Source organism: Lytechinus variegatus, chromosome 12, assembly GCF_018143015.1.
Source record: "Lytechinus variegatus isolate NC3 chromosome 12, Lvar_3.0, whole genome shotgun sequence".
NCBI lineage: Eukaryota > Metazoa > Echinodermata > Echinoidea > Temnopleuroida > Toxopneustidae > Lytechinus > Lytechinus variegatus.
Window position 1 is genome coordinate 26,125,919 of NC_054751.1, and position 25,517 is coordinate 26,151,435.

The 25,517-nt window shown below is 35.3% G+C and overlaps 1 protein-coding gene across 1 annotated transcript in view; it reads left to right on the forward strand.

Moving 5' to 3' along the window:
- The window catches only part of LOC121424879, a 91,830-nt gene that overhangs the window by 7,331 nt on the left and 58,982 nt on the right, over window positions 1-25,517 (forward strand). Inside the window, exon 2 of the mRNA XM_041620727.1 lies at window positions 20,742-20,992. Within this exon, the coding sequence (XP_041476661.1) occupies window positions 20,742-20,992 (251 nt within the window). The remainder of the gene's footprint in view (window positions 1-20,741; window positions 20,993-25,517) is intronic.

The following is a 25,517-nucleotide window of genomic DNA, read 5'->3' on the forward strand; positions in this document are numbered from 1 at the left end:
TTAAGACTTAAAAGAACTAGGGAATTTAAAGTTCGAAAAGGCTTTTTGCATGTTTATCCCTGCTAAAGAGTAAGTCAGTATTTGATATCTTCAACTCATTACTTTGATTTCTAGTAATGAACTGACGCCAAGTACTCTTAGTTAGATTAAGGTAGTAAAGACTTAAATTTCATCTAAAGCTTTCAGGTAATGTTAATAATCCACTGAGAAAAGAGATGGTGCACCATCAATTTCATCAGAATCTAATTTGTCTACTTTCAACAACATTGATTCACCCCTTTAATGCAAGGCCTCCACTTTCCAATTAGTGCATGAAATCTCCTGATTAGCTATTGACACAAATGTTTGTTTAACACTCCATGTAACAGGTAACAGTTAGTGCACCTCATCAAACATTGTCCAATGCATCTTTTGTCATGGGATTAGCAGCCTGAACTAATCTCAATCCCTTTCATTGTTTAATCCTAATCATGATCTTAAAGTCAGATTGACAGGGGTTAAGGTATCAACTTCATTTTAATGACTTTAATCCCAAATTACCCCTTTCGGATATCAACATTGTATAAAACTATACACATGAATTTCATTGAATCTTGGAAAGATGTTAAGATATTAAAAACTTGAAAAAGTTTGTGAATGTCAAAGAAATTGAAGTGCACTAACTTATTTATTAGGATATTTATTCTAGTATTTTATATTGATATTTATGAATTTATGTCGGGATAGATCTAAACAAAAATATGTTTTTAGTTAGGATCTCCATTCTTAGGGAATAGACTACATGCATTGAAATATCATCTATGAATTATTTTTTATGTTGAAAATAATTCATTTCAAAGAACAAGGCAGAAATTTCAAAGAAGCATTTTGAAATCAGGAATAGATATCTATTTAAAATTGTTTATATTCTTGGCATCACAATTTTCCTTATGCATGTTATGTGGTTTATTTTGGCCCTGCGATCCACGTTAACATAAAATCTAGAGGTAACAAGTGAGTCGTGTATTAAGAAATGGACAATGATTTTCCCACTTTAATAAATGAACATTCTGTTTGGGAGCAACCCTTAGGGATGTCATAATCTGAAATTAAGCCAATGTCTAATCAAATACAATGAAAGTGGAAGAAATTGTCCTGACAGAAACAGAAATGATTGTAAGCCGAATTAAGTCCACCTGGTCTAATAATCTGAAAGGCGTGAACAATGAGGGATCGTTGTAAAAACTCTTAAAACCCTTGAAAATAATGGATTAAATCCCAAGACATACTTATCCACTCAAGGTCATAAGAGGCATTGGAATGGTATAAAGTATGATCAGTGAAGAATTATCAAACGTCTGGTTAATAATACCTCTCCTTATCTCTAACTGATACAATTTCATTTGTGATTTTTTTAATAGGGGACATCTCTACATTGTCCCACAATAACAGCTAGAGATATTTATGGGACTGTATAACCTGCCAAATGATAATTCATTCGTAAAATGGAGAAAAAAATACTGTTTGGAGTTTTCACATTCTTTTTTATATTTGATTAAAATATCCAAGAACATGATCCACTGCATGCAAAAAATTGCGCGTTACTTCTCTGTGAATTCAAGATGACAAAAATTAGTTGAACAGTTGAGCCATGGTTGAGCCAACCACTTGCACCTCATCCCATATGTTCTTTTTAATGTGGAGTGCATTTGTTTCTTAAAGGACAAGTCCACCCCAACAAAATCTTGATTTGAATAACAAGGGAAAAATTCAACAAGCATAACACTGAAAATTTCATCAAAATCGGATGTAAAATAAGAAAGTTATGGCATTTTAAAGTTTCGCTTCATTTCACAAAACAGTTATATGCACATCTCGGTCGGTATGCAAATGAGGAACTGATGACATCACTCACTCACTGTTTCTTTTGTATTTTATTATATGAAATATGAAATATTTTTATTTTCTCGTCATTGTCATGTGAAATGAAGTTTCATTCCTCCCTGAACATGTGGAATTCCATTATTTTAACATTTTGTGCTTCAGGCAAGGAGGTCCTAATCGTCAAATTCGTAAAAATTGAAATATTGTATAATTCAAACAATAAAAAACAAAAGAAATAGTGAGTGAGTGACATCATCGACTCTCTCATTGGGATGTAACTGGCTCGTTCACATAACTATTTTGTTAAAAATAAGCGAAATTTTGAAATGTCATAACTTTCTTATTTTACATCCGATTTTGATGAAATTTTCAGCATTGTGCTTGTCTGATTTTTTCCTATTGATTCAAATCAACATTTCTCAGAGGTGGACTTGACCTTTAACAGAATAGCATAGGGTTATCATTGTGTCCATTGCTTTTTAGTACAATATTGTACACCACAAAATACCATCTTTTGGGTGCATTATGAGAAATCACCCCAATAACAGTAAGACAGTTCCTCCTCAGAACTTAACTCTATTCCTATTATATGCCAGCGAAACTCCTTGGAAGGTGTTTTAGTTCATTAAAGGCTTCTGAGAAATAAAGCTGCTTTATTTCAGGAAATCTCTGGGCTTTACTTGCCAATTAACCATACAATGTACATGTACCTTGACAACAGGGCCGTACACAGAGAAACATTCAAAGTTGGAAACAAAAACTCTCTTTGGGTGAATCCGCAGCACCTAATTGCACCCACCCAAACTAGCCCACAGAAATGAAAAGAAAATACCATTGGAATGCAACCTCCAATCCCGTATACCTTTTTAAGATTAAATCAATCCCCACTTAAAATTTACCCGCTTTCCGTTTTCTTACCCTATACCTCTTCCTCATTGTTTTCTTGATCCTTTTCTCCAACTCTCCGCCTTTTCTTCTGTCTCAGCTCACAGTGTCGCATCATCTTGCATGTTACCGCAAATCCCTCAATCTTGTTATCTCACCCCTTTTACAATTCCCATTCACAGGAGTATTTGTTTTAGAAACCATTTGCTCTGTATTTTTCGGTAACCATGATTTGATGCCTTTATCCCGAAACCTCATCAGTGCCGTCTCTGATACTGATGCATTCTAAAGGGGTATGTATTCTTGCCTTTCTCAGGTACCCTTCCCCACCAGTCCTCAGTTTGTCCTTTACCTTCGAGAGTTGTTACCAATGCCCTTCCTTGCTTTTGTTGCCTTTCTTTATCCTGTTGATCTGTTTTGAATGTTCATTTGTCATCAAGAATGCCGACCATCACTTGTTCTTTTCATGCCCTGGTGTCGTTTTGCTTTGCTTGATTGATCCCTTTTTTAGTTTCCTGATAAGTGATGTGTTTCTTTGAATTATTCATATTGACTTTCAAGAGATTATAAATTGTCAGTGAAACTGTTTGATTGTTGAAAACAATCACCCATATCAATGTTTTTAGGTGAACAATCTTTTGTGATTTTAGTAAAATATGTATATTACTTTTTGTTTGCTGAAGAATATTTGATATGTTCTTGGTATTGAGAAAGTGATATAACAAATGACATAATCTGCAAATTCTGTACACCTTATTTGTGTCATACATTCATGCTAAAAAAGTCCAACTAATCAATTTGATTTAAAATCAAATTAACCATGAACAGGCAAGATTTGTATTCAAGATGTGAATAGATTTGGTTCTATATTTGTAGAAAATCTATTCATTTTTCATGAGATAAATGTGGAAGAATCCCCATTACATCTGTATTCCCTCTTTCCTCAGGATAAGGTGTAGCCTGTAGGCCTAAAAACTTTTATCAGATTTTATTTATTATTAGTAATCATGTTAAACTTGGAATCTGCCGAAATCTCCTGTATATTGTGTCTATATAAACCTTGCCCTGTTTGCTTCATGGAAATGTTGCACAAGATCCAAGGGGTTTAGTGGGGTTACTCCATGTTAAAAATGGCATCACTTCCACATTTTGTTTTAGGGAGGATGTTGTTGTCTGCTCCTGTTAATCCCCTGCTGTTGTTCTTATGGGGGAAGATTGTTCATTAGAAGAATAGAGACAGGTAGTTTTCATCATTCAGCAAGAAAAGATTGCTACCGAGATGCACAGTGATGAGGTCTATGACCTTAAAAGATTACCCGAAAGAACGTTTTAGCCATATCATCTGTGGGCTGCTGCTACCACGCATGTGGAGAAATGTGCCCCAGTGGATCAGTCTCTGTATTTCATTCAGCAAGAAATTGATCCACCTTGTGCTGCACTCGACCCAGGGAATTGGACCAGGGGGTTGTTTGATAGAGCTGTTTGAAGTTCAGAGCAACTTTAAGAACGACTGGCCACTGGTGGAAATTTCTTACGCACTTAACCATCGCAAATGAACATTTTTGTGTATACCACTTACCACAAGAAAGGATCACCAGTCATTCTTAAATTCGTTCTTAACTTATGAACAGCTTTATGAAACACCCACGAGGATTACTTCCTTAATGCTCTGAGTGCTGCTGATGGCGCATGCAGCTTGAGCTAAATCTGGCATTTTAATAGTTGCTCTATTTTAATACTTTTAATACTATTAATACTATTACAAAGCTTATTTTAAGTTGTGAATTTTAATAATTTTATATTGTAATTTAAAAATAGTTTATCAGCTACCTTCAATTAGCCAAACTAATTTGCTGTCATCAGCGAAATCTTAAACTTGATGCTCGCTGGCTTCATGAAGTTTTTGTTTGCCTATTCAAATTTCTATTAATAATTCAATAGTTTTCGTAAGTTTAATACACTTAGAGATTTATTGAAAGTATTTAAGAACTATGTGTATTGTATACCATCTTTAATTTGAATTGCCCTTTCAAATAAGGACCCAATTTTCACCTAGTACTTTTGGACAATGATGATAGAGTCTCCCCATTTACTCCTATAGGCTATACTGTATCAATACTATCAGATTCTCTGAGCATTTAGTCATTTAGGGAACATTCAGACTAGGAAAAAGCCTTAAAAAGTACAAGATGAATCCTGACCACGTGAACAGAGGTTGTCTCTTATCCACAAAGATTTGCGCATGGAAGTTGTCAGATTAGGACATTTTCGGACATGTTGCAGCCTCTTCAAAAGCTTCATGAACAATGGGATCGGCAGCATATTCTGTCAGGCTGTGATGAGGACCAGGTCAAGCTTTTGATGCAAGTAATCTGACCGAAGTGTGAAAAGATATTGGCCTGTCAGATGGTGCTTTCGATTGTCATACGAAGCGTAGATTGATACTGTAGCACATTACAAACTCAAGATAGGATCTAAAGTTTTAACGCTTGCCTTTTCAAACCACTCGGTAGAATATTGTGCAGTATTGATACAGGATAGTCCCCTGTTTCTTATATTAAAATGTAGAAGTTGCAGATGTTATTTTCATTCTAGCAGGTCATTATGTCATCTTATGAAATTCTATTTAAGACAATATCGGAAATCGAAATAAACTCTGGCAATTGTCGATTTCTAGTAATGCTCTTTCTAAGTGGATGCTGTCAAGTATGTTTAAATATCAAGGGTTTCTCATATGTTTCAAATGTATATCACACAAACACACACATTTCTTGCCAATGTAGTCTAATAATGCAAGGTTTCAAACCACAAGAGGGTATGAAATAAAAAAAAAATGAAATGCAGAAAGAAGTTTTTTGAAAGGACATCTTTGTATCTCATGTGACCTCTTAGTCCCATGTATGACCTAATGACGGCCCGTGATGATGTGTGATACTTGTCTATCACCAGTATGTTTGTTAACGTCCATCTTGAACCAATCCTCTCCCTACAGCAGGAAGTTGTAAAACCCGAAGACTTCAGCTGGATTGGGTGTGAAGTCTCAGAGTAAATCAACATGTTTTCTCGTTTTTTTTTTGGGGGGGGCTTGATGTGTGAAGTAGCGACAAAGGGACTGACAGATTTAGTGTGGCTTGGACAGGGGTATACAACTGCCCACTTTAATAACAATTAATTTGTAGACAGGAATGATAGGTTTGGAGTGACTGCAGCGGGGCTATACATCGACCCACTTCGTGGAATTAACAATTAATTAATTGTATAGAAAGGAATGATAGATTAAGAATGTCTGCAACATGGCTATACATCTGCCCACTTCTTGGAACAGTTCTATTGTATAACATCTGGCGCACATGACTAAAACTTATAACACATGCTGTCCATGATTTTAGATGTTTAAAGCATGTTTTGATCAATTTCTTTGTCTCTTTATAGGATTTTTTAATGATCCTAATTTCCCCTTTTCGGCCCTAGTTTTTTGATCTACAAATGAAAAAAGTTTGGTCGAAATTCTATGCTGTGAATCGAAATGTTAAACTTTTCTATTGTAAAGAAAAATTTAAAACAATTTCAAACAGTTTTTGTAGGCCTATGACTTATAAATTTGACAAATCGAATCTTTTTCATTTATAGTAAGTTTATTTTATTTGAAGATAATTGCAAATGTGAATATGAACCTTTCAGGTGTCTTCCTTATTCACATATTTCTCTATTTTTCAAAAGTGGTTTGATGAGGAACAATGCAAGTATATAATCATTAAAAAGTTTGAAAGTGAACTATTACAAAAATGAAGCTGTGAGCCTTTACATTAAACTTTTCTTAATATAAAGATTTCTTTTCACATAGATAGAGTATATATTTTTTTTAATTCTATTTCTTTTCAAACATAGATTTTTTTAGGTGAATCCAAGGATTTATTTTTCTGGCCTCCCTGGCATCACCCTACGTCTATCTTGTCTCCTGTGTCAGATTCTACAGGAAATTGCAGATCAATGGATGGAATGTTCTAAAAACTTGTACATTTTTGGAAAGAAAACATGGATTATGTGGATGGGAAGTTGTTGTCCTACTCACTTGTAAAGGTCATGGCTGTATCTATCCCCCAAGTCTGTCGCAAGGGGCTCGGGAAGATAAGTTTGTTTTTGCGTTGATTCATCAGTAGAGAGACAAAAGAAAACTTTGTTTACCCTAGCTAAACCTGCTGATTTTTATGCATTTTATTTTTTTTATGTGTGCCTCATGATAAAATTTATGATATTTATTGTAGCATTATTGGTTTTCTGATGGGGGGGGGTGCTGTTTTGTAAGTTATGCTTGAGGAACATGTGAACATTTTCATGGGTGCTAATTTGAATTATCAGTCTCTATATCTTGTCAGGTAAAGTTAACATTAAATTTTATTATTTGTCAAATTTGTATCGGCTCATTAGAAAGTCAGCCCCACTTTTTTATCAAACAGAAATTTCAGATATTTCATTTTATAATAGCATAAAAGTATGTTCCATTTTTTCACTTAAATTACAAACACCTTTAATGATATAGTGTTCCTACATGTAATACAAATGAGTTTATACGTTTCAAATTCTGAATCATATGAAATGCAATGAAAGAGAAAAGCATAGTGTTGTAGGGTAAAATAATATTTATTCTCGGTTACTTTTTGAGATCAGCAATCCGTATTACATTTTATTCTGAACCTTGTTGAAATTTCAGGGCCTTTTTAAAAATATAATAGTCAGTTATACATATATTTTTTGGGGGTGGGGGGCATTTTGGTGGCAAATTTGCTGTAAGCCCCTGGATAATTTCCCTGAGGCCTAGGGTAAAATATATCGCCATCTGACCAGTTCTATAAACTCAACTGATCTAGGTAGTGGCAAAGGATATCAAAGCTTCACCGAGTTCAGGTTCCTGCAGTCGGAAGATAAGGATGCTTCGCTCAGTCCAAGTCTGTACATTTATCCTTCAGGTAATTTAATGAGTTTGACTTGACACAAGCTCTTTCAATTAAAATTAGTTCATACTGAGGTGAATGGACAGATGACAGGGAATGCTGCAGGTGTATGAAGTAGACTGCAAAGGTTTGTTCTGACGTGAAGCAATTTGTCCATCCAAAATTGTTGACATATTTTTATTATTTTATTTATCTAAGTAGCTCCATGATCTGTCTGTAGTTATATTTAAACAGGGTAGAATTTCGTATTATTTTTAACAAGTTTTGGGCACTTATTTTATATGCTTTCAGTCAAGTCACTAACTAAGTCTAGAATCACAGGCAAGTATCACCAATTAAAATGCACACACATAACAATCACAAAATTGAGTAATTTTTGGAGTGTTCAATATTGTGCTGAGAAGCAAGTAGGCTTTCAGAAACATACCACAGACATTGATAGGAGAAATTGGTAGATCAGTTTCATGGGTATGCTTTCTTTTTTAATCTTTGTCAAAGGAACCAAGGCTAGATTTCAAATGAATTAGATATGTTCCTTTGCTTTTAAAAGTGAAGATGCAAATTGTCAAAAAGGCCATGGGTTTCATTCAATGTACCCACTTTCTCATGTTGAACAATAGAACATTAAAAAAGATTAGATTGCAAGAATAATTTCAAACATCAAAATATCAGAAACTATACAGGGGCCGCGGAACCGAGGGGGGGGGACTAGGGGGGCTTCAGCCCCCCACTTTTTTCCAAAACCGTGTACAAAAACGCAAAAATGACCATACGATTGTGATTTTTAGCATGGTCAGCCCCCCCCCCCACTTTGAAAACCGTTCTGCGGCCCCTGCTATAAGCCTTCTTATAGTTGTAGGCCTATGTAGTGACTTATGCACCAGCTTTTGGGACACAATCATCTTGTAGATGTGGAGGTTTATAGTCATTAATCCAAGAACCCTATTATCAGACTTTAATAAGGCAAGGTAAGGATAGAATTTAATTGACCAAGATAATGATGTATAAACACAAACAAAGCTACTGTGTGTTGCTGATGAGTTTATGTGCACAGGAGAGCAGGAATAAACACCTTCGCTTCCTCCCTTATGCTCTGGGGAGATAGATGTCACAAAAGACCATGTGTTTCCCCCAATACCTTGGTAAATATAATAAAACCACTGTGTTCTAAAGGGAACCTGAAAGGGTGTTGTAATTGTTCAGTGGTGCAATGGTGGTGGAAGTAATTCATCGTCTCAGAATCCCTATGAAGTTTACTTCATTAGGAAATGAAACTGATACCCATCTTATTATCATTTAAAATGACTTAAATGGTGCAGGAAACTTCATTTGAATAGTAAAAATATTCAAATCTGAATCTATATGTGAATTAGCATCACATAATTCTACTGAGAAAGATACTAATTCCACAAATTAGTAGTTACCTCATGGATAGAGGATGATTTTTTTTTCAAACAATATCAATAATTATTAATCATGGTATATCTTTTGTTTTCAAGAAAATTCCAAGATGCATTGCTTTTGAAAAGGTTAAGGTTTCCCCGCAGAGAGAAGGTTTCAACGTTGTTTTGGATCTACTAAAACTTCTTCAGGTTGAGGGAATCATTGAAATTCCCATGAGACACTTTACATCATAGAAAGTGTTCCAACTCGTAATTGCATATATCATGGACCCTACTAAGAATGCATATATCTTTTATGTCCAAACTATCAGGGTTCTTATTTCAATGGTCTTGGTGGATTCATTTCTCTCATCCTGATCTCTTTCCATCCTACCATTTTTACATTGACATGCCACCAAGATTACTCGGGTCACACCTTTTTTTCTGACTGCTTTTTGTCATTCCTATTTCTGTTTTTATAAACCTGAATTAAACCTTATTTTTAAACCCAGAATCTGTATTTCGAAGCACCTGCATTCATTCCAAACAAAGATAGGGTCACAAATATGAGGATACCCTCAGAAAATAAGGGGGGGGAGAGAAAAGAGTGAAAGAGAGGAGTAGCACCTCCTGTTTGATCTAACCCTCTTAGGGGTCTGTATTCAGTTAGCATCCACCGTGTATCAAATGATGCTCCAGAACGATTCTCCTATTCACCAACATGCTAACTGGCCGGGGGACATGTACCGATAAAGGAAGATAAGTGGCTTTTGTAATTGGAGGAAATTCAACTGTTGCGATTTCTTTCTTGATGTGCCCTTATGGTTTGTCCCCCATTGAAATCTGCACCCCTCGGCTAGCGGTTTTTTACACCCCTGGCCGAGCTAGAGCTCGGTCGAGTGAGCGGGGATCAGAGAAGTGGCAGTAAGCGATTCCATGGGCAACCTAGAGCTGTTTTTTTTTTTTTTCTCCATCGTTGGCAATGATGTTTCTTCAGGACACTTCAACCCTTAAAGATAGAGGGGAGGAAGAAGAAAGAATGGAAATCAATTGATTTTCTTGTCCCTTTATAAAAAAGGAAAACTGAAACAAAGACAAAAAATAGGGGTTTGTTTTTGGAGAAAGATACAAGAAAAGAATGATCATCAATTTTAAAAAAAAAATCCCAAGACATAACAGTATGAAGCAGATTTGGAAAGACAAAGGAATATTAAATTGTTTTATTGCAAAGTAGAAACATATCAGTAGATCATGGAGCTATAGTAGATTAAAAACAGAAACCAATTATAATTCTCTTCATGTACAGCAAGATAATTTGATTGATTAGGAATGATATGATAGTTATTGGGGTAGCTAATACATGATCAAGGTTTGAAATCTGTGGTTAAGATCATATGATAAATCTATACTTCTCTCCAGGGCTCCTAATATTGGGTTCTGATTTTCATATATTTTTCTTTGATTGGGAACGGACATATTCTTGAAGGCTGTGCAAGCGTGGTGGATGATGCCGGGCAATATCGAGACGGAATAGCCACTTAGCCGGGCTAAACTAAACCCATGAATGAAATGGTAAATATCTTGTGGGGACCCCTGAACAATAGTTTGACATACCAGTCAGCTCCCGTCTCAAATCCTCAGCTTGATCAGTTCTGACCAGAGTGAAAGGAGGACAAAAGATCGGTAGTTTGCAAGCAACAACACCATAATGGACTGTGATTGGGAATAATGACAGGATAATAACAGCGCAAAGAAAAGCTCAATTGCTACTGTCCATCTTCTTTTTCTCATTTTCTTTGAAGAAGGAACAAAAGGGAGGTTGGGGTGGGGAAGGAAAGATCCTTGATCAGGTCTTGTACCTTGTCCAGACTTTCCCCTGCGAACCGACCGACCGGCTCAGGGGCAGCCGATAGGGGCCTGTAATTGGGTAAATGCAGCGTGGCTTGCTGTGGGGGTGAAAACTCAGAGACTTTGGCGGGATTACAAGCCCACGGGGGCTGCTCACGCTTTTATTCATTTGTCGGTTTGCGTTGTGGATTAACCAGTGTCGGGCTGCAAAAACCAACATCAAGTTCGCCTGGGAATGCGGCTGTTGCCACAGAGAAGAGCTCTCGGGTTACCCAGCAGTGCGCACTCCTAAACGAAACCTCCCTCTCGACAACTGATTCCTACAAGGCACAAGTGAAACGTCACCACCGATAGAGTCAAATGTACAAATCCCAGTGGAGAGGGAAAAAAAACTGTAAAAAATGACTGAAAGTACGAAAGGCAAACTCTTAGTTCATTACCCGTATCACCTGCTTGCATTCTTGTTCGAAAACGCCTCGCTCTTGTTTATGCCCTCAGCTAGCCTCTGAAAGAACAATGCATGATTCGAAACAAGGGTATTAATTTTCCCAGCTGGAAAACGGGAGATAACCAATTGGAAACCCAAATAATAGAATAACGGGGACTGGCAATTGTTGAAAATTTCAATGGTAATGTGTCTTTAGTGTTAATCGTTGCCTAGTTGGTTGAAATTAAATACTTTATTTGGTGGGTCGGAAGCTAGAGGGTCAAGTGATAAGTGGATATCCATGGGAAGTTTCCTACAAATACCACTCACAAGCTGGGTTTAGTCACAGAGAATAGTCTTTGAATGTTTGAAGAAGCCAATCACAGTACATGTGAGGTAGGCCCTTATATTAGTGACTGAATTATTAACAGTGTAGTAGTTCTCCTGCTGCTAATAAGACTCAAATTACATCTAGGTTCTTTTGATGACTATTCATGAGCTATTTCTATAATCTTAAATTGATATGCATAGCAAGGTATAACCATGGAGCTATCTGTTAATAGCTCTATGGTATAACATATTTCTAACAAAGTGATGAGCTTGCATAAACTGTATATATCTTTCAGCTCAAGCACAGATTTCGTACCCGGCATTGTTTAAAACAAAATTAGATGTAGTGACAAAGATTCTATTAAATTTCATATCAAGGAAACATTTAACTGTATACAATGTAGGCATAAATCAAATAACTTTCTCAAATTGTATGCATGTATGTAGATATGTAGCCTTTATATATTTGTATATATAGGGCCTTTATATGTATTCTGAAATATTTGTTTTCATTTCAGTTGTACCAAGTTTGTTGAACCTTGTTTGGATCGTGCTGCTTAGGGATGTATCCTATTCCATGGGGGGAACCCCAAATTAGTTGGTCAATCATTCTCCAACGGTTGATTGACCCATTAAATCTTCATCAAATCCTGAAATTGTACGATCTCTCTGGAGTACGTCAAGCATTCCATATTTGTGCCAGAGAAGAAAGAGAAAGGAACAGAGAGAGAACGAGAGAGAGAGAGAGAGAGTGGGGAGGGGGATTGATTCCAAAACTTTTGAATCTGATGAAATACTTGTGATTGATAGCTTCATTATGTGATCGTTGCATTGGTCAGTGTTGGTGCTTAGATTTTGGTAGTGGTCTTTGGGATACATCTCAAGCGGCAGAAATGACGATAATTGAATTTTTCTTGGGAGAAGAAGGTTTTGATGATCGCTGACAGCCTAGGTGGTTGCTCAGGATCAAGTGATGTCCACAAGGGGTCTTGGAGGAAGCCGAACCTGTCATTGGTAGTAGTTACCAATTTGAAGTTTGCTTTGTACTGAGTAGCCCCGCTCCTGATGGTATAAAACAACAATTGGATGCAGAGCTCCCAGTTCTCCCAATTTTTCAAAATTTCTTTTTGCAAACTCCGCTTTCAGCTTTTTCTTGCATGAAACATCAACTGTGCTGCATGGCATTATTGTATGCCCTAATGATGATTGTGTATTCCCTGTACAATACTTTGATCCTACTATTAAATTTTCTTTCGATTTCTATGTCCTGTTGGACTTTGTTTATTCGTTGTTATACTTTTGCTTTTTCATTTCATCATTGTGATTTGCAAGCACATCATTCTATCCCGATTTAATTCGAAGTCGTGTTTCCATATTCTTCATTTCATTGCATCTAATTAAGAAGACGCAAATGAATATAAGAATGTCCTAAGATATGTTTTCAAATGTATATCATGTAAACATTCACATTTTATTTCCAATTGTCCTTTTAGTGCAATAGATATATGTTTTAAACCATATATTTCTATCAACATTGTGGAGAACAACTGAACTTTACTCTCATGCTAGATACATTGATTGGTACTATCAAGTAAATTGTTTACCCCAGTTAAACACCGTCTTGGATCTGTCTACTACCAACTTCTAATCTATGGTTCATCTGTCGCCAGTTGTTGCTTGATATGCTATCAAAATCTGAAATATACAAACAGAATGCCATATAGAAATTGTATTGATCTAATTTTTGAAGAATATATTGTTTACTCTTCAGAGAATCAGTTTAATTTTGTTTGTTTGGATTAAGAATGATTGGACTTTGAGAATATAAATAGAAGATTTTAGAGTAAGGAATACAATGATGTTTGGAACAATATGTGCAATATTTGTTCCATATTATATGATGAAGTAAAAGAATTATTGATCTTGTAAGAAAACTGGTAGGATAAGGGTATGAGGGCACTGGGTTATGATTGCTGGTATATGAAGGTGTTTTGCAATTCAGGAAAAATAAAATTATAAAATGTACAAAAAATTGAAAATTAATATCCTGCAAGATCAGACAAAATATTGCATTCTCCTGCACAATGATTTGCCATATTCTGTTTGAAACAAGTTATTACAACATTCCACTTTTATCACAGGTTAGAAGACATGGGGTGTTTTACAAACAGTTAAGTCATATGACTTAAAGTCATGCATGAGCACCAACTTGCGCAATCACATTGCTTAATGCCTGCGCTTCCCTTGACCGTGATTTGACCAATGCGGTGATGCATTTTATACCATACACGACTGGGAACTAAACACCCCCTGGACCCGTATCTTAAGACCCTAATTCCTTATCACGGTTTGATGTTCAGACGAAGACATCTTGTTGTCCCCACAACTATGCGGATGATAAAGATGATAACAGGAAGTCCCTGAACTTCGGCGAGCTTATTTCTTGGCACCTTTAATGGTCCCACGTATTTGCTTTACCGTCCTTGTGTCGCCACTTCCTATTTGCTTTATGATATATCAAGTAACCTCGATGCTCTCCTTCATCAGGTCAAAGTTACTTCTATCTTTGATGAATTTTGTTTCTTGAAAAATAAGGTCAGTCTCATAGATTGGGTTATCTAAATATGTATTTTATTGGCATGCAATATATTTTTATATTTTGGAATCATTCAATCATTCAAATCTATAGTAGTCTTAGTATTATGATAGCATGGAGATAAAAAGAAAAGTTGAATCAGAGTTCAAACTGCTGGTTGTTTTTCATTTAATTTTGAAACCACCTCCATCAGTGATTGGGCAGGTTCTTGTTAAACACTTTCTCATTAATTTATCACATACGGTCTATTCTGAAATCATAAAAAAGAGAGGTACGTACTTGAAAGATAGTGTGAGTAAAACTTTATAATTTGTTAAATAGATTCATAATGTTGCTTCTTGTATTACCGAGAGTACAATGATGATATTGATCCATCTTTCGTGATCATTATTTTATAGTTCTGTTTTGTTACTGTTATCTTTGACGTGGAGTGTAAAATAAAACTAATCCTGATCCTACTTTTTTTACAAGAAAATAAAGCAACTGAACATCCCAACCATGAGCTTGTTTCAGAATAGGAGCCAGGAAATGATTTAAGTTGTTGATTTTAGGGGCTATTTTTCACGTTGGGGCGATTGTTGGATGTTTAGGGCTATTTCTTTCATTCAAAATGCTACTATTTTTCACAACAAACAATTATGCAGTAATTCCAGTTGCTGCTATTTTGCACAACAAACAATTATGAAGTAAATATATGCAAAATATCATTACTGGTATTCTGCTATATGTAGAAAATTGATTTTCTAAATGTTCCTGGATGCTGTTGATGGAAGTTCTATGGGCAACTCTAGAATAGATAGTCGCCCCATAAGCATATCATTTGGGGAATTTCAGGGGAAGGACGGTTTTGGCTGTGCCAGAGGGCGAAAGTTTCTTCCTACACTTGCTTGTTTACTACTTTGATGATGCTCCCTTGCTTTTCATTCGGCTAAAGCAGTGGGGCAGAAATTCCGCCAGTTCATCATCACCGGTCTGTCGTGGATACCTCCGTGCTACTGACGCGTGTTATAGGGAGAAGAGTGGTATCACATCTCAATATCACTTTCTAATTACCTTGCACAGGCCTAGGTGTCTAAGATATGATAGGATGGTTGGAGAAGATAAACATGTTATGACGTTTTTATCGAGAGGCATATTGGTGCATCATTTTAAATTCAGATTAATATTGCAAATTATTATCCTGATTTTATGAAAAATTTATACAAAGTTGATAGTCATTTGGAATGTACTTTTGATTGTTCTTTTATGTATTTTGTTTATTTGTTTGTTGTTGATATTTTTTTGTTTTTGTTTTTGGGGGCCTTTTTTTCTAAATGACTAGAAAATGTGTATTTTGTGCTAATTGGTGTTTCCATGTTAAGATATAATGCAAGGTATTCAGCAATTTAGCAGGAAAGCAGTATCTTTTAAGGATTAAGCTGTATACCAAGCTAGGAATATAGGTCATGAACTACCCATATCAAACCCTTTTCACAAAGAACGGCAATGCTTATAGTCATATCTAATTATCAAAGCCGGCTACTTGTTATGAAATCTATATCTGACATGTGTTACTCATTTCATGTCCTGTAATACCTCCTATTTCCAATTCTTTCCCTTGATCTAGGGCTTTGAACCAAAATGAAACTCAAAATTATCTTTCATTGGCAAACTCGGGATACCTTCTTATATTACGTGTCGACATTCCAGATGCTTCTTACGTTCATGCAACCTGGGAAAAGCTCTCTCTATTGCTTTGTTCCTATCGCTCTCAGGGAACATATCTGCTCTGACATATAGCAATGTAAACGACTAATATTACATTCCCTAAATGGTGATAGATGAATATGCATAGAGAAGGATTGAGAAAGGAAAGCTTGGATTATGAAATATCATAAATGTATTGAATATGAGTCACTGTGATTTTTTCTTGCATTTTTTTTACAAAATTCAACTAAACTGACTTCATTGGTATAACTGTAGAAAACACTTATGAGTTATAATTTTATGGACAACATTTGCTAGCAATTTGGTTTCTTGAAGTTGAACTATTCAATTTACTCCAGATATTTTTATTACTTGGTATAACGACCCATGTTAATACTGAACATTCTTTTTTTTAAGAATAAAATGAAAATGACTATATATAATTTTACTATTATTTTCTTATACGTGTAATGTCTTCTCAAGATATTTGTAAATCCATTTCTATTTTTTCTCATTAGCAGTTTATGTTTTCTGCTTGGATTTTTTGTATTCGTATAAAATTAGGTGTAGTTTTAGCTACAAGTGAGGACATCAGATTTCTATCGTCATACAATTTAATATTACATATTCTAAATTTAGCTTTTGAATAATTCAATACTTCTGTTTAATCCTTGAATATATCAATTTCTAGGGCTGAAATTTAAGATCTGTTGCCAAAAAATGTCATGTGATATTGGTAAAATGATTGGCATTTGTGGTAGTGAAATTTTCATTCGGATAAATCCAATCCTAAGGGTTTATTTTTACAACGGATTTAATAAGGTGATTGATTCGGTAATGAGTACTGCTACCTCAAATGTCCCCTGTTTTTTTTTCTCTCTTTCTATTTCTTTCTATTTCTATCCATGTTTCTCTCTTTCTGTCTCTCTTTCTTCTTCCCCACCCCCTTATTTCTTTAGTTTCTTGTGTGTGTGTTTCATAATTACAATTACATGTACATGTATATTGACCTTTCCACTAATGATATGTATTGCAGCTTGGATACTTGGTAGTCTTAATGCTTTTGAAAGAAACTTGCATTCTTATCATCCAAAAAGAAATTAGTCATAAAGATCTCAGTGAATGTCAGTAAATCATGCAATGTTTATAAAGTAAAGTAAAAATGGAGAATGAACATGCAAAAATGACTGGCTGAGAGGAAGAATGAAATAAGGAAATGAATACTTGAACTCTATTTATTGCACGAGAATTTGCATTTAAGGAGTAATTAACAATTTAATTTCACATTGGTGCTTAAAAGAGTGAACCAGACCCATAAAGGAATATATATACAGTGTTCAAGTCCTGCCATGTTTTATGTATTTAATTGTGAAGTCAGGTTATCAAATATTACATTCAGTGAAAAGTGCTTCTCTTGGCTCGCCGAACATTGCAGTGTTGTCTCAATTCAACACTCAGCATAAGTAATGTGGGGTACAAATGTAGATTGATGTATGATCTGTATCTTGAGATCTTATGCAAGGAAGTGTTGAAAAAAGAAATCTATCACAAACATTTGTTTCTTCTACTATAAGTCATATCACTCCCTTTAAAGTGATTGGTTAACATTGGTTTGACTTTAAAAAACTCTGAGCTAGAAGGTCACACTTGTCACCTGTGTCTGTGATATGTTACAAAAATGAAGCCCAGAAAAAATTGCATTAAAAAATAATTATTTAGTGCTTCAAAAATTGAAATATAAAGTGACCGGAAACACCATCTTAATTTCATCCCATACACTTATGTGTAATATTTAGGCATCTATAAGACTCCTATTTACAAAATCGGGGTTTGCCTTGTAGTTTTAGCTCTTCATTCTCATTAATGTTGTTTTCAGGGTTTATTAGTTCTAATACATGCACTTGTACACATGTTTCATCTTGGTTTGAGAATTTTTTTAAATCGGCTGCTCACAAAGTTAAACAATACCTTTAAGCTAACAATGCTGTCATATTTAATTGAATAAACCACAGCTAACCACATCTGACAAACCATATGACCATGTTGCGGTGTAATAGAATGAACGCTGAATAAGAAAATATGGTAGAGTTGAATAAAATGCAATAAGTTCAGGAGTAGGCCTATACAGTATATTTTTTTGGTTTGATAAGTCGGAGAAATAAGAAGAATGAATTCTGTTTCAATTATGAATACAAATATTGTGATACAGGAATAGAATCTCAATTGATGTCTGGCATCCATTGAGTAGAGACAATATTTGGCTTTTTTATAACTTTATGCCAAGTGGACTTTCATTATTACCACTACTTGTCATTTTTGTTTAGATGTTATGTAAAACTATTATTTAAGATTTGTTTTCCCTTTAAAGAGAAATTCCAGCAGTTGCAGTAAACACTGATTTCATGAGAAAGTCTGTAAAACAAGGCTTAATTGTCAGAGTATCATCAAGAATCTAGATCTGGTACAGTTACATTAACTGAACTTTGTGAAATCTTGAAATCTACGCTGAAAAATGTTCACACCGAAGATCCCCAACACAGATAAGCGCACGTGGGACAATGTATAATTATTGCTTAGAGCGTCGGGCCCGACGCCCTACCCGAATCCTGTACTTATTTGCTGATTCCTCAGCAATTACACAATTTCTTCCAGAATCCTTTGGCACATGCATTTTATTTATACAAACAGACACTTTGGTGGTCATTTCATTGGATTCTGTACGAACTCATTTTGATATCGTTACCAAAACTAGCATTTACCTTTAAACTCCTGTCTCGCTCTCACTCTGAGCATTGCTTGTTCATATATTTTAGGATTTATCGAAAATGGATGCAGTGTATTAAATTGAAGCCTTGGTACCCCTAAGCTATTTCAGTGGAATGTTGTGAGGCATCCCTTTTTCATAGTGTCTGACCATGACACAACTTATTTTCCAACATAAAAAAAAAGATTATTCCCTGTATAGAAAGTATGCAAGGGGGCTCCTGATCTGTCTTTATTGATAGATGAATATAATTATATTGTCGTGTTCACATGACTTTGGTACAGAATAAAAGTGTTTTTTATGTTTCATATGCATGTGTTTGCTTTATAACAAAGAATTCCGAGGGAGAAGTGTGGCATATTAAAGTTATGTTAATACCCCTGAAATGGGCTCTCTATTATGTTTTAATTGGTAATTGTTTGTGTGTGTTTTGTATGGAAATAAATACAGACACATTAAAACTACGAAAATTTTTGAATGATGATTCACTGGCTGTGATTTCGCATTCAAATTTTCTAAAATAAGGGACCACCCCCCCACCTAATCATGTAGAAGAGCACACAATATTGAATGGATACCTGGAGAGAAAGCAAGAGCAAAAATTAATTTCGTCAGAAGTTGATGGAAATTAGACCACGTTTTTACCCCCCACAGAGGCATAATACATATATACGAAGTTCTTTGCTCTAAATTTTATGAATTTGAAATAGATTGTGATCAAGTGTGGGTATTTACCAATTAAACTCAGGATTTTGGATTTAGATTTAGTTTTATATCATGATTTATTTTCAGATATCAAATGATGTAAATTCATTGCTGGGACATTTAATAATCTAAACCCAGGATTCAGGTGATCACTAAAACAACGGAACAGGATTTTTTTTTTCAAATCTCTGAAAATTGTTCATATATTGACTGTCCAAGAAGGTAGAACTAAGGATCTTGAGAAACGGTCATGGCTATTTCATGTGAACCCAGCAATGAAGGAAACACTAGGGGCAGGAAGAAGAGGAAGTCTGAATTTGTTCAAGGTGTGAAGGGTAGTGGGCGATTAGATTACTATGAAGTGAAAGATAAAGGGTAGCCAACATGCTCATCTTCTCCCGGTGTAATAGCCTTTAGATGGAGGGGGCGGGGGAATTTTATATAAAAGTTCATAAAAGAATTGGATAGTAGTTTTCATTCTTTGGAATGGAATGGGGTAGGGCTTACTTGTAGGATGCACAGGTATGGGTTAAAATCAAACATGTGAGGCAGTAATAGATGCATAAGTTAATAAAAAATATTTTTTTTTAGATACGCCTGCTGAGTAGGGTTTTTGTTGTGTGTGCGTGGGGGGGGGTGGGGTAGAGTAGATTGGCCAGTAGATGTAAGAAAGAAAGATTGCTTATTTTCATTGTGCTGGTTTTGGCAAGGGTTTGAATCGCCCCTGATGTCCGATGCATTCGCCTGAGCGGCCATTCTTTTTCCCCAGTCGGACATCTTCCTTATCAGCAAGTCCCATGAGTGCTCTAGGCATTCAAAGATAGAACTGAAAAAAAATTGTGACCTTGCCATTAATTCACTGATGATTTGGTGATTTAATTACAGAATTACACTAATCCTGTGTTTGTTATTTCATGAAATAAAAAAAAATATTTATGGTGGCAGCAGCACTCCTTCAACTTAAAGTGATTTTACATCTTAGCATTAATGAAATCTTTGTGATATATTTTTGTTTTGTGTGTTTTTTAGCTTTCACTTAAATCTTTAAATAACTTTTTCTCTAAGTAGTCAGTATAATGAAATCATTGGCCATTGCAAATTTGAATATACAGGGACTACCCTTTTCTTTTATTGTATTAGCTTAATGGAATTTCTTTGAGTATCTCCATTGTTTTCACAATACCCTTTCAAGAACATGATCATGAATTTAAAAATCCATACCGAGTGCTTTCCATAGTTTAGTATAACATACATACACTGTCTCACCTCACACTAACCCCCAATTTTTCTTTCTTAAATACAGGATGTGCAGACGGTACAGCAGAGGGCCTCGTCGGTAAAGACCGTTTAGCCGCTTGCTCGGGGAAGTGGCAGGGACACATCGGCAATGCCAGCCACCTCTGTGCTCCTGGCTGGGGGGTGTGCAGCTGGGAGCAAGCCAATCTGCTCGGCACTCTCACGTGGACGGAGTCCGTCTCCATCGAGGGATGCTTCGCCTACAATGCGGCACACGACAGGGGAGAATGCGGGCCGTGTAAAGACACGCTGGAGCAGGTAAGGAGAGAGGGGTGATGGCTCGTGGCTCTGTTTTACTTGCAAACAGAAAGATGAGATTGGGTATGCAGCATCGGATGACAAAATGGTTTGATATGATTGTCTCTGCTCCGACAACACATTTGGATGTAATTGAAGTATCTTTGATCTGAGCAGTGCATGCTTGTTTATTAAATGTCTCTTGTCTCTATCTATTTTTTTCTTATGCTAAATATCTTTACATAATAAAAATCACTTCTCTGTCTTTCTGTCTTTCCTCTCTCTCTCGCGAAATGTCTCTTATTCATAATTTCTTCTGCTAAATATCTTCAAACTCTAAATTTATTTCCCTTTCTTTCCCTCTTTCTCTTTTCCCCTCTTTCTCCTTTTTTTTCACTCTCTTTGACACTCCTTTTTACCTTTTTTTTTAAATTTATGCTGACTCTTCATAATTTGTATCAGATTATCTTTAGAATTTATTTAATATTCTTCTGCATCCCTCTGTGTACCTCTATTGTATCACTAATTTATTCCCTTTAGAAATCTACATATTACATCTCTATTTTCTCCCCTTTCAGTCATTTTCTTAGTTTATTTTGTTTCTTTTATCTTTTTTTTTCAAGTTACGAAGTCGGTCAATCAATCAATCAATCGATTTGTTGGTCAATCAATTAATCAATTCATCCATCAATCAATTAATTTGTTGGTTGATCGATCAATCAATCAATGAATCGATTTGTTGGTCAACCAATTAATCAATTCATCCATCAATCAATCAATTTGTTGGTTGATCAATCAATCAATCGATTTGTTGTTCGATCAATAATCAGTCAATCATATCAAACAATCCTTATTATTATGTATAAAAATATCTTAAGATAAAAATTCCATGGTATCTCATTAGCCATGAGCTATGTCTGGCAAACACCAGTTGACATGTTTTTCCCTCCAAAGATTGGATGTTTTGCTCTTACATTGACATGTGTTATTACGCTCCTGCAAGGTCTTAATTACAGTCTATTAATGAACTTGGATCCCCATAGTCAGATCTTACATACATTAGTGGAGGATCCAGAGGGTGTGTAATAGCAAATTTGGAAATATAGGGGGCTCAAATGACAATTTCCTTTGATTTAGCTAAATGAATGCTTATGTTGAATGGATAATTCTCGAAATAGGGAGGAGGCGTGCACCCATTGTGCCCCCGCTTGGATCTGCTACTGCATACATTAATGTATCAAGCCAAGTGCTGATGGAAATATTCAGATTTAAAGGGGGATTGCCCCTCAATGTCAAGTTGTTTGATTAAATTTAAGGTGGAAAAATAATAGGAAAAATGTATAAATCTTTAGGAAAAAAATTGTCAAAGGCTAGGAGAGTAATGGATTTTTAAAAGGTTGAATTTTGTGACGTCACATGAGAGCAGCTCCACCGTATGTCATGTGACATGAATTACAATGAATTACATTTTCTTCAGAGAATTGAGAATGATTTTTACCATGTGCTTTCAATATATTACCAGACACACTACTTCATACACACTTCTATTAGAAAAATTTGTTTTATGTCATCAAACCCCCATCAAAAAAAAAATTTAAAAAGACTTTCAAATCTGAAGTGTTCAAAATATTTGATATAAGCCTAGAAAATGGATATTGTCATCAAACATGACATATAACGTAATCAGTGTCCTGTATTGTATATTATGTATAATGATAATAATAATGATAAAAGAGAATTTATAAAATTGGACGATGCTTGGAGAAAAAATATATGAAATGGGTTGTAAACTTGCAATTGATGGCATTTTAAAACATGATGAATGACAACTCCATTAATAAATTATGCAAATCGAGCTTTGGTGATTCACTTGAATACGATTGACACACCTAAGTTCTGCACTGTAAGAGCCAGGATGTACCTCACTGTCTTCTAGACATGTATCGGAGTTGACATCGCTCAAAGTTCATTACTGTTTAGATTAGGGTCTGTTATTATGCACTGTGTAGGATAATCAATTAACCTTTCATGTATCCAAAGTTCACTAGATATTTATTCACAATAAAAGCATATAAAGATAATATTGAATTTTTTAAAATGATAAGGATAGATAGAAAATATTACAATAAAAAATATGTTTGTTCAGGTTGTATGATTCCCATATCAGTGATGGTTTGTAATAATATAAAAGCATTTATGAGGCGCCGATTATCTAGTTGACTATTTAATGGCACACTACATTAGCCCGGCTCTAGCTCTAGCAGCTAAAGGTGCTTGGTGCTTTCAAGGAATTAATCCTTCCGGGTACCCATTTACCTCACTTGGGTTGAGTACAGCACAATGTGGATAAATTTCTTGCTGAAGGAAAACACGCCATGGCTGCGACTTGAACCCACATCCCGCAGATTGAAAGACGAGATTCGTAATCACTAGACCATGATGCCCCCACAAGCCACAATGCCCCCAGTTAAAGTATATTCCTATGGTTATAAGTTTAGGAAATGTGAAGTTCCATGATATTTAATGTGTTTATGACTATTCATCTTACTCTTCTATTTGTAAAATTCGATGCCTATCTGAAGCACAAAATTACCATAAAAGCTACATAGAAGATACCCATCTCTTGGTTTATTTAAAGTCACTGTATTGTTATTGAATCACACCTACTAGTATGATATTAACTTGGGACATAAATAACAACCATATAAAAACAGCGCAGACCATATTGCTCTAACTTGACAGTTATGCATCTCGGTATTCTCTATAAACCATCACTGAAGAATTTTCAAAATGTCATTAAGGAAATGCCGACAAGGCCCTATCTTTCCTACCTGTCTCTAGCTCATAAAAAGTTATTGTACTTTGATGGAAGGATGTAAAGAAATTGCTTAACATGGCAGCAGGCTGTCATGTAGGATACTCCTTCAAAATATGATTTGATAGTCTAAAACTCAGACCCAACTTCTTACCAATCATAAGGAACACTAACAAATGAAGCATAGTCCAGTGTTAATGGAGTGACAAATGTATGTTTGGGTTCTAGTTATTGTTAACAACTCATCTCACATAGCCCCTAGTCTGTGAATGTAAACCTCATTCTATTTTTTATGATAGAATGAGGTTTGCGTTCACAGACTCTGGGCTACGTGAGATGAGTCGTTCAAAATCGGTTCTGATGACATCTCTTACATGATCGGATTTGGCGGCAAATTGATAGCAGTTTTTCGTTGTTTTTCTTTCTTGGATTTTTGGTTCATCCAGCCAGGTAACTAGACTTGGTATATTGATATTGTCAGTCTTATATGAACCCATTTAGACCAGCAGAAAATGATGCAAAAAAAAGGAAATACAAATGTAAGATTTTGAGGAAAAAATATTATTGGAGTGAAAGGGCATGGTGAACCGAAGTAAATTCAAATTATTGCATCCGAATGCCTGTGATAATTTTGAATTATTCTGGTTGCATTAATAGTATTCATTCACTACATAGATTAGTCCTTATTTCTAGCTCACCTAGTAAACCTATTTTAAGGTTTGAAATTGAGACTGGGAAAACTATTTCTTCATCTACACCTATTCCTGGCTCAGTATAACCTAGAGTTTAGTTTGTTATTGTGAATGGGGCATGATGGAATCATTCTCATGCCATCCTTTGTAAACCTTTTCTCTTGTTCTCTTGTGCTCCACCGTTTTCTACATGACTGTCATGCATAGTGCATTGAACATTGTTCAGACGAATGCCTGGATCTTTCCTCAGTGATTTGATATGATGTGACAGCATATTTATCTTTATAGATTAGTGTCCTGAAATATAGCTGGCCTGTTAAAGAAAGAAGCTATCGCATGGGTTGCCAGAAATGCATTATTGAGGAGATTGATGATTATTATTTATCTTTGTCATCATTTGTTGTCACTCTCGTTATCAATCTTGAACATCACCACCATCTTTAGCACCATTATCATCATCATCATCAACATCATCATCATCATCATCACCACCACCACTACCACCACCATCATAATCATCACTATTATGAATACCATCATCACAATCATCACCATAATCATTACCACCACCATCATCCTGATCATAATCGGCATCATCTTCATCATCAGCAACGTTGTCAACATTATCGTCTTCATTATCACTATCATCATCATCACCAGCTCATCATCATCATCATTCACATTATACACACATCATCATCATCACATTATAATCTTCATTATCATCATCTTCATCACTATCACCCTTATATTGATTGTCTCCTTTATCTGCTGGAGGACAATCTCTTTATCGTTTCTCCAAAGACTTCCATTAATTTTCATTATTTTCTGTTATGTGATTTCCTTTAGAGTAGGATCCATGCAGACCAAAAATAAAGATAAAAGAATATTTTATAAAAATATAGCAATTGTAACTTATAAAGCTTAGCAAGTAATTTTGAACAGCTTTGAAGAGTTTCTGAGGGACAAACTGACAATTGATATCTCAGTACTTATATATTTCAGTTCAGTACACTGGATTTCATGTACCTTTTAAACC